Genomic DNA, 11117 nt, shown 5'->3' on the forward strand with positions numbered 1-11117 from the left:
GTCTGATGTGGCACTTTTTTCAGATGGCGTCTACATGGAAATCGAGCCTCTAAGACTCGATTTCTAACCCAAAAATAAAATATTAATGACCCAAAATGCAACCCAAAATGCAGAAACACGGAAAAAAACGCAGAAAAAAAAAAAAAAAAAAAAAAAAAAAAAAAAAAAAAAAAGAGAAGAAGAAGAAGAAATGGACATCAGCTCAAGCCAACCCAAGCCGCGCCAGATCCAGGCTGGCGACACAGGCCGCGCGCGACAGATCCAGGCCGCCGACCCAGGCCGCGCGCGACCCTCTCTGGGTTTTTTTTTTTTTTTCTTTATTCTCTGATGAACACGTTGTTGTGGTTTTCTTTTCCTGCTGCCCTTGTGGTTTTTTTTTTTGTTTTCTTTTTAAATGTAAATTGAGTCTTAGAAACTCGATTTTCATGTAGATGCCACGTGGAAAAAGTGTCACATCAGACGGAAACAACCCATGAAAATCGAGCCTCTAAGGCTCGATTTAGGGGCCCAAAATCAAGTCTTTAAGACTCGAGTTGCTAAAAATGCATATAGTTTGAAAACCAAAACTACTAACTAAATAGTTAGGATTTAATGGCCATTTTGACCGAGGAGTGGGCGAGTGTGTGAAGAAAAGCAGCAAAGTTACATAATGACATGGACAAAATTAGGCTGCAAATATTAAATAGTTGCCAACCCGATGCCCATGATAGTTCAAAAAAAGTTATATATTTTTACTTTCCTTAGGTAAAATCACTTCAAAATAAATTAAAATTAAGGAATAATTACAGTAAATCTACCTGTGGTATGGTCTGTTTTCACTTTGCCTACCTGTGGTTTAAAACTTTACACTTTATCCACCTAAGGTTAGTTCCGTTGGCCTTCCGTAACCCGCCTCTCTGTTTGCCATTAGAAAAACATATTTTTAGGCAAAAACAAATATAACAAGAATAAAAATGCTAGGGCTTGAATTTTTTTGAAAGAGCTTGGATTATGGGGTTTGAATGTTGGCATTTTCATGGACTCAACTTGATATATGTGGCCAACACCCCAATGGCCAATACAATATTTCCATGTGCAAAATGTTTGGAAACCATTGGAATCAAGAAAAGATACGATTCCCAAGAGAGGACGAAAATAACTTGGTACAAAATTATCTTGTAGATACATTGCATCCAAAGAGAAGAAGAATTGCGAGTTCAAAGGCATGGGAGGTTGAATCAAAACAAGAAGAACATTCTCTTTCACTTTCCCAGCATTCATCTCCCTCACAATCTAATCAAGAATAGACCCCACTTAAGAAATTTGCTGATTCCATCTCAGGCTCAGATATTTTACATTCTAAACAAACTCAAATATTTTACTATCTCTCTATGCAAACTCACTACTCTTGCATGATCTCTCTCCCTCTCTTTGCTCAAATATTTTACATTTCTTCACGAAAATAAGATCAAAGCGACTACTCAAGCCTTTCCTGATGGGTCGATCTCTTTGCTCGAGACAAACCCATTGATGATCAAGCATGGCTCTGCAATCCAGGTCAAACCCACTTACTCCATGTTCGTTTCCCAAGAAAGCCAAATGGAAAACGAAAATTATGAATCTGAAATGGGTTGTGGGAAGAAGGGATGAGTGAGATAGAGAGAGAAATCAAAGATTGACAGAGAGATGCGAGTGAGATAGAGAAATGATGAACGAAATGTGTTGGCCTGTCCATTTGATCTTGTTTTGATACACATCTTGTTTCTCTACAAAACCCCCCTCTTTGATCTTGTTTGTTTAAGTTTTTTTTGTTATTTTTTGTTTTTAGAGGAGAGAGACATAAAGATGAAGATAAAATACATTTTTACCCCTGATTTTAACAGAGGTGGGTAACGAATAGGTAACGGATTGAAGTTCAGGTGGGCAAAGTGTAAAGTTTTAAACTACGGGTAGGTAAAGTGAAAAAGTGCCATACCACAAGTGGATTTACTGTAATTATCCCTAAAATTAAAATTCAAAATTGTTAGAAATGGACCCAACTCATAAATTATGACCCATGGATCATTTACATAGGTGATAAGTGAGTTTAAACTTTAAATTTCTCATTTAAATTTTAAATGGATAGTGGAGTAATTTAGATGTTTGTTTAGATACCGCTTATTTTGTTGAAACTGAAAACTTATTACTGAAAGTACTATAAATAAATGTAAATGTTAGTTGAAACAGTATAGTGGGCCCATGAATAATGCCAAAAAGTGCAGTAGGGCCCGTGAATAGTAGCAAAAATAAGTTAAAGTCTTAGATTTAAGTTTTTTATTTAATATTTTGGTATTATTTCTAGATTTTCTACGAGATTTCTTCCTTTAATAACTTTTTTTTTTCTTTGAGAAAATCCCTCCTATAACAATTTAGTATGTGTGTAATAAAGGGAAAATTATTAGGTACTCTCAGAGTACCATAAATGCGTAGTCCTCCCTCTCACATGAATGGCGGGTTTCACCATAAATTTAATTAGTGAGACCCACCATTCATATGTGTGGTGGGCATTTTGTGATTTTGGGTTGGACTGCCTCCTACTATGCTGGGCCCAAGTCTTCTGGATAAGGGAGCTGGGACCAGTCCAATTGCAGCTCACTTTGATCCGGCTTGCGCACAAACTATGCCCTGTTTGCAGAAACTTTAGTCACATGCCCATGGCAGGCGGAGTTGCTACAGGAGAGTTATGGCAGATGAATGCAGTAAAACAATGATAAAAAAAAACACGTTATTGTTAGACAAAATAAGTAAGAGATCCTTAATTAAAACAAGGAAAAAGAACACATTAAAGGTGAAATTGCAAAGACGAAAGAAGAAACAATAGCAATAAGTGGTAAAATCAAAGAAGGAAAAGATCAGTTTGCCGTGTTTAGTTGTGTTATGGGACCAAGACCAAGGAGGAAACCACTTCCCCAATGTGGGTAACCTCACAGGAGGATTCTGCCATAGAAATTATCCACTTTGAGGGAACGGACCTGAATGGCTTGTGCCCAGGCAAGTTCTTTATACTCAACAGAGGGTAGGCTTTTAGAGGGAGAGAAGGGATTAGCCTATTGGTGCATGCCTGCCATTCTACACTCTCTATTTCTTTTCTTTCTCTTTTCTCTCTGTTTTGTTACTTTGATTCTTTCCCACTCTTTTCTTTCTTTCTTAATGCTTGCTCATGTGGTGTTATGGTGATGGTGGTGCTGTGATTCTCTTCTAGAGGTTACTCTTGTTGTAGTCCTCTCACTGTGCACAGCAAGGACCCTTTATATATTGTCTACCGTGACTGGTTTTTACCATTTTAGCCTTTAACTATTTTTGTCTAGTTTAGGGTGTTCTTCCTGACCACCAACTAATTTGTCAGCTATGCAGCCACCACCACTTACTTGTACTGACTGTGTCACTCTCCATTACCAAACAAAGAAGACTGTTTTGTTTCCTTGCACACCGGGCATTCTCTCTTGCTATCCCTCGTGGCATGCACCTAGTGATTCCAACTCATCCTTCCTTCTTTTGGATGGTATGTCATCCTAATAGAACATCACCCCCAAAAGAATATGAGCGGGAACCCCATAATAGGTTTTCCCTTCTCCCCACTGCCAAACCATACCCTCTCTTACCTTTGACCCATGATCCAACACTCCTGTATTAGTTGGGTACAAGTTGATAGTGCTTGGGCCTTATGCGTGCTCCACTTCCCATGTATGCCAAAAGCTTGTCCGTTGATCATGTATTTGCCATGGTCTAGAGGCTCATCTGTGCATTCTACCGCTCATCCTTGACCTCTTATGGCATAAACTGTTTTCTGATTTTCCATTCTTTATTGGCTTGCTCCTTTCAAGGACTAGGCCTTGCTTGATTATGGGTTATCCCCCTTTCAACCCATTCTTTGTTCCTTTCGTAATCTTATTGTCATTCTTACCATACCACTCTGTTGTTTCTACTGTGGTATTATTTGACCCGTGCTTGCTCGACTTCTTTTGGACCCGCTGCCTGTTCTTCTCTCAATGACCCAATATGGTCATTGGATTTATACTCATGCTACTTTGGGCTTTTCTTGATCCATTACATTGCTTGTGGGCTCCTTTGTCCCATTTCTTTCTTCTTAGGCATCCTTGACCCATTTGCTTTCATTGGGCATCCTTGGCCCATTTTCTAATTTTGCATTCTCATGGGCTTTTACTAACTCTTTTGGGTTTCATTGACCCAATTACATTATCCTTCATCCTTCGGGCTCATGAGCTTTCCATCAACCCCTTACTTTCTTACTTCATTACTTCGGGCTTGCTATGGTCCAGTCTTACTTTTCTACATCACATAATGCCCATGGGTTTACTACTTCTCTCTCTGGGCTCCTTTAGGCCCATTTGCTCCCATTTATTTACTTTATGGGCTTATAATTCATTGTTCCCGTCATTCAGGCTTAACATTTTTCTGTCAATCTATTAACTCTTCTCTGCTCATATTGTTGGGCTTCTTCCTGCTACTGGGCTTCCAAAATGAGCATCAACAATGTGAGATGAAAGAGTACTCATTTATGGTACTCCGAGAGTACACAATAATTTCCCATAATAAGGAAATCACACTCACCTAAAAGATCAAAATCTCTAATAACATTAACTACTTACTAGAACAAGTCTAGTTATATGCCCTTATAAAGCCATAGAAACATATGCAATCTATCTAACATGATCTTATATTGCTTAAACCTTTGCTCAATATTATATATATATATATATATATATATAGGAGCTTTAGTTAAATATTCTACTGTAAACTTTTTTGATGTGAGGCATTCTTGGAAAAAGAAATAGAATTCTATTCATTTAACCTTCCACCTCATCAAGACCTTGATAAAGTGTTAATCAAGTTCGAGTGTCATGTGTTAATGGTCTAAATACATTTATTTTCTTGTATTAAGTATGTGTGGGGGGCAAGGGTCACGGTTCAAGTTTCCAAGAGGGAGTTTCACACACATATACACTTAAATTAGGTTAGAGTAAAAATTCTATCTTGTATATATAAAAAAAAAATGTATCTATAGATAGTGCACGAATTATTATTTATATAAAAATTGTTATTTTTATAAATTTAATATAATAAAATATTTATTTAGAATAATTATTATAAAGAAAAAGAATTTATTTGAAATATAAATATCTTTCTCATACTTTAGCAACAATTGAAATAAAAAACCATCAAAATGAAATAACAAATGCAATCCAGAACACAAACATTAATTATTCACTTAAATTTGAAAATTTTGTGAACTTTCTAAAGTAATATGTTCATATTTTTATATATTAATGTTAAAAATTTTCATTTTTGAACTCCTTTTAATATTATACATAGGGCAAAACTTAGATACAGTTACTTAGGTTCCTCTCTTATATTTTAAACACCAGTCTAATTAATAAATTCAGCAAACAGACGTTACCTTTCTTTGTTTTCTTTCTTTTCTTTATGTTTTTCCTTCCTTACCTATGAGAAAACCAAATCCATTCAACTCTCCAACTAACCCATCAAAAGTATAAATCTCAATAGTTGAAATTTAACTTTATTTAAAACTACAATCCCTCAACAATCTCAACTTCTCTTTGTTTCTTTCTTTTTTATTTTCCTCCATTCTCACGAGAACCAACCAAAATTCCAAACTATATTTTGATTTGGAGATAAACTGGCCTGAGATGTAAGAAACTCAAAAGGAAAATCCCAAATTCAAAAAAATCCAGAGAGATTGAAAGAGGTTAAGAGACCTTCAATGGTAACCAAACGACAAATATTTAAGGAGTGAGGAGCCAAACCTGCACTCAAAATTACCTATGCATGTATGATTTTTCTCGGAGAAAAAAGAAAAAGAAAGAAACAACAACTACAAGGAAAAAATTTAGAGAGAGAAAGTTGTAGAGGGAAAAAGTATGGATTGCTAGTAAGCCATAAAAAATGAGAGGATTTTGAAGAAAAAGAGAAGGAGAAAAAGGCTAAAGAATTATTAAATTGAAGCCTTCTCAAATTTAGTGTCAAATAGGTCTGAATTGAAGAAGCTTTCTTAGATCTGTAACTTGAAGAATTTGTTTCCTTTCTCACGGGCTAGAAAAAGAAGGAGAAAAAAAAAAAAAAAAAACAAAAGGAGATGGGTCTTGTAAGTTGTAACGTCTGTTTGCTGAGTTAACTAGTTAGATAGGTGTCTAAAATATAAGAGGGGAACCTAAGTAATTGTAGCTAAGGAAATGTACCTAAGTTTTTCCCTTATATATATATGTGTGTGTGTGTGTGTGTGTAATCAACACTTTTGTAACCTAAATTTATTCTATGTGTTCATTATTTAAAGGTGGTGCACCAATTATTTATGAAAAATGAAAATTTATGGTCATTTTGATAAGAATTATATTAAAATACAACTATTTTGCAATATAACATTCTACAAAAGCAAAATTAATAACACTCAATAAAAAATAGGCGAAAACCACATTTTCGTCCCTACATTTTTACAAAGTTCCCACTTTGGTCCCTATCTTTTATTTTCATCGCTTTTACTCCCTATCCTAAAAAACGTGTCTCGTTTTAGGCCTTTCCGTTAGTGTCCTAACAGCAAAGTCCTAGTTGGCAAACAGAACTATTAAAATAATAATAAAAATTTTATTTTGGCATTAAAAAATGCCACGTCAGCATCTAAATTAAAAATTTTAATTTATTAATTTAACTAAATAAAAAAAATTAAAAACAGAACGATCTAAAGAACACAAACCCAGAAATTTAAAAAAAAAAAAAAAAAAAAAAAACCTTAGATTTGAAATGCGAAGGCACCAAATCCATGGATAAGAACAATGGGAAACCCTTCTCCTTGCACCACATAATGTAAAGCCCACAAAGTTTTCATGACCAAAAGATAACAGAAACATGAACAGGATCGAAAAACAAAAAATGGGTATGCAACAAAACAACCATTCTGACAAAGAAGTCTCAGAGACAATAAATCAAACACCTAAAATGCATAACAAAAACAAAAAACAAAAAACAAAAAACACAATCTCACAAATCAAAACCCAGAAACCAAAAACGAATAAAAAGCACGTAGAAAAGTGATGTGGGGTGAAAGGATAATTCTCGTCCATCCAGTACTGGAGGTTTCTGATCTAGAGAGTGCAAACCTTGTCAGCACTAGTGGGCTGGGCTTGGGCTGGGCTTAGGCTTCAGTCTAGTGGTGGAGGTGGTGCTATACCAGTGCCTGAGGGGCCCACATTTGAGGTGGGGCTTGAACCACTGCACAGGGCTGGGCTTGTGGTGGCATCATCATGTAAGGTTGTTGTGGGTGTGGGTATTGTGGCTGTTGGGTCATGTGGGTGTGATGTAGCCGTGGGTATGGTGGATTCCGGAGTGTTTTGTGGTGTGGGTTGTTGCTAGGTTGTGGGGGTGGTTTGGTGATGGTGGTGTGGCGGTGGGTCTGCCTCTCTCCAGCTCTCTCAACTCTCACTATGTCTCACCCTTTCTTTTACTTTGATTTCTGAATCTCAGCTCTTTTGGGGTTTGATATTCTGTTGATTTTGCTAGGGCGTTCATGTGTTGTTCTATATGCTTAGATCTCTGTTAATAGTTTAGGAAAGATTGTTTTGAGCTTGGAATATTGATCTTGTTCTTATTTAATTCCTTGTTCATGTTTATTCTGATGTGGATCTTACGTTTAATTTTGTGATCTTATTTTTTGAGTTATTCGTGATTTTTGGTTTTCAATTTTGAGATCTTAAGTTTGGGTTGGTGTTCTTGTTCAAGATACTTTTGGATCTTACTTCATGTGAATTTTGATTTTGATTTTTTTTTTTTTTGTTAAGTTAAAATTAATAAATTAATTTTTTAAATTTAGATGCTGATATGGCATTTTTTAATGCCAAATAACAATTTTTTTTATATATTTTAATGGCCATGTCAGCTTTTAATGTGCCAACAGTGCACTTCGTTTGCCACGTGTGTATTTTTCATCTCTAATATAACGGCAAGAACAAAAACAAGACACGTTTTTTAGGATGTGGAGTAAAAGTGGTGAAAATAAAAGATATGGACCAAAGTGGGAATCACGTGAAAATGTAGGGACCAAAATGTGGTTTTTGCCTAAAAAGTATACAACAAGATAATAATAATTGTACAATTTTTTTAAATAATTCGATAATAGGAGTGTGCATGACTCGGGTTAGGTTGGGTTGAGTTGAAGGGTTTTTTTTTTTTTTTTTTTTTTTAAATTTTAATCCAACCCAAGTATGTCAAGTTGAAAATCTCCCAACTTGTCACATATTTAAAAATCAATCACATATATCGAGTTGGGTTAGTAGGTTGTGCTTAAAGGTTTCATTCATTTTCTTTTAAATAATTGGACTTTCATCAACTATATAATTAATATTTTAAATAATTTATTACAATTTATATACAAATTTCTACATTCTCAAAACACCAAAGTAAATCAAACCAAAAAAATATAATAATTATATGTGTGTGTGTGTGGGTGAGTGGTGTCAAGTTGGGTTAAATGAGTTAAAAAACTATTAACTCAAATTTAATTTAACCCGAAACTTAAATAAAATTTCAACCCAACATAACCCACTAAAACCAAGCCGAGGGATCAATTTTGCCGAGTTGGTGGATTTTTAGCAAAACCCCTAATAAGGAGTAAGTGCCAACCATTTTAGTGGAAATGATTAAAAATCTTTCAACTCAAAAAATAATAAAAGATGCAAATTTTTGGTAAAGCTAAATAGCTTATGATGTGCATAATACTTTTGAGTTGATTTCTCAAGGATTAAACTATCATACTTTCACCGGAAAAGAAAAAAAAAAAGCTCTTATCATACAAAAACATTATTGGATTACCCCCCATTAACTGCATCACTTTATTCTCTAGGCAGGTGCCTCATCCTCATCCCTTCATCAATTTCTATGAACTGAAACACTGGTCCCACACGGCATTTCATACTATCTCAACAATTAGCGAACTCCCAAATAAGCAAAAGATACTAACAATTCCGACCCATTCCGATCATATATATCACTCTTAGATCTCCTTTTCTCTCAACCCCATCAAAATAGAAACACACACACATATATCTTCCTCTCTCTCCATGAATCTTTTTCTCAATTCTCATTAATATCTTTCTCTTTCATATTGATGATTTATGCATAAGATGTAATTTGAGATGAGATGATCCGTTAGAACCAAAGCTTATGAAAGAGGCCATGGAGTTTGAGAGGATGAGGCAATTATTGCTCCTATGGTGTAGAATCCAAAGCACCCGTGTGGCCCTCGTGGGAGGCAACCACACTGCCGCCAGGTTTTGCACACGCTAGAATCCATTTCCCTCTTAACCGTTTTGTCTATCTCTCTCTCTTTGTTCTTTCTTTGCCCAATTAGCAAATCAAGTTGTTTTTTGTTCACAAAGATCCGATCTTGTTATTTTATAAGAACACCCTTTTGTTTGTTTTTGGAGAATTCGAGCACAAAAAAGATGAAGCATTTGCATGGTGGAAGAATGGGTTTGAATTCCAATACCCTTTGGGTCATTAGGCTTCCTCATTCAATGGTTTTGTGCATTCTATCAAGGTCACTGTTTTTGGCTTTGGTTATTATTCTCACATTGCCTTGTATTTTCAGAGGTCCTGAATCTAACAATGGTTCAGAGGACTTGAATTTGCTTTTCCGAGATCTGGCTAGTGAAGACCTTTTAAGAAAGGGAGATAAAGCTCTCATTTTGAGCTCCGGAATTGTGAGAATGGTTCATCATTACAATGCGAGTTATGTGATGGATTCTGATTTGGAGGGACAAAGGTCCATCCCAGATGAGACATTTGATTTTGTGTTCACATTCACATCATCAAGTTTTGGGGACACTCTTAAAGTTGTGAATCGTGTTATGAAGATTGGAGGCATTTTGGCCATTCTATTGAACAATAAACCCCCCAGTCCAAATGGGTTTCGAAAACAATCTAATTATAGGATTTTGCACTCTTGGCGCTATAATAATTCAACCATCATGGTATTCAGGAAAGTTATTCCTTTCAATGAACAGCGGCAACTTTGCAAGTCAAATGCAATGAACTTCATACAAGGGGGGCTTGAAGGAGTGTTGCTAGAGCCACCTAGAAGGACTCGATGGAGATCAACTCGGTACAAGAAGAAAATCAAGTTCCTTCCTGACTTGTTGGGTGATAATTTGGAAAGTTATAAGCGGAGAGTTTTCATTGTTGTGGGTTTGCCTGAGAAGAATGTGGCTTTTATTGAATGGTTTCAGCAGAATTATCCTAAGAGGAACCAAGATTTTGAGGTTTACAATTTTGTGCTGGTGCCTAATAAAGAAGATCCTCCTCGGCTGCGTGTTGATTTTTCGGATTGGTTAATGAATAATGTGACGGAAGAAGTGTTTGTTGTGATGAAGGCAGACGCAGAAGTGGTGGAGAAGATGATAAAGAGAAGGACAATCTGTTTGGTGGATGAATTGTTTTTGGAGTGTAAGAACCACTGGTGGCGGCAGAATAGGGAGAGATATAAAAGCAAGAGGCCTTATTGGGAGTGTGTGGCTTTGTATGGAAGGCTTTTGGATGAGGGAGTTGCTGTACACCAATGGTGGGGGGTTAGAGACTTAAGAATTTAAGTGTGGGAGATGAGATTGATAAGCCTTAATAGCAAGGTCTGACAATGGTTTATTAGATAATATAAGAATAAGAGTTCATGGGTGATTGGGTTATTGTTCTTTATTGTGTTTGATATATCATATACTTATTAGTATATTTTATTCAGTGTCAAGTGTGAGTCTGTGAGTTCGCATGAGGTTTCTATGGAGTGTTTTGACTCTTGTTGAGTTCTCTTTACTTTCTGGAATAACTTTCAGATATGTTATTTTTATGGCAGATTTGTCTTCTGTCCTTTGTTTAGTCCGATAAGATATTTTAGGCCCACTGTGTCTTTTTTCCTGGCTTTCTCGCTCTCTCCTTTCAAATCTATAAGAAAATGGGCTCATTGACATTGCCAGCAGACACGAAGAAAGTTATCTTGATCTTCATATATTTCATTTTTCCTTTACCTTCCTTTTGGAAAGTACTAAATTGGACGCTTTCTTAGCTTGTAAATTGATGAA

At 35.8% G+C, this 11117-nt stretch overlaps 1 protein-coding gene across 1 annotated transcript; it reads left to right on the forward strand.

Moving 5' to 3' along the window:
• The first annotated feature begins 8895 nt into the window (after positions 1 to 8895).
• On the forward strand, positions 8896 to 10851 carry LOC115969647. Its single transcript, XM_031089351.1, has one exon. It carries the CDS (start codon positions 9492 to 9494, stop codon positions 10632 to 10634), a length of 1143 nt encoding a protein of 380 aa, XP_030945211.1. The 5' UTR covers positions 8896 to 9491; the 3' UTR covers positions 10635 to 10851.
• Positions 10852 to 11117: the final 266 nt, after the last annotated feature.

The sequence above is a fragment of the Quercus lobata genome, chromosome 11 (genome assembly GCF_001633185.2).
Source record: "Quercus lobata isolate SW786 chromosome 11, ValleyOak3.0 Primary Assembly, whole genome shotgun sequence".
NCBI lineage: Eukaryota > Viridiplantae > Streptophyta > Magnoliopsida > Fagales > Fagaceae > Quercus > Quercus lobata.

What these genes read in the sequence shown, in the direction of transcription:
- LOC115969647 (XM_031089351.1), top strand. Translation starts at nt 9,492, where the DNA reads ATGAAGCATTTGCATGGTGGAAGAATGGGTTTGAATTCCAATACCCTT.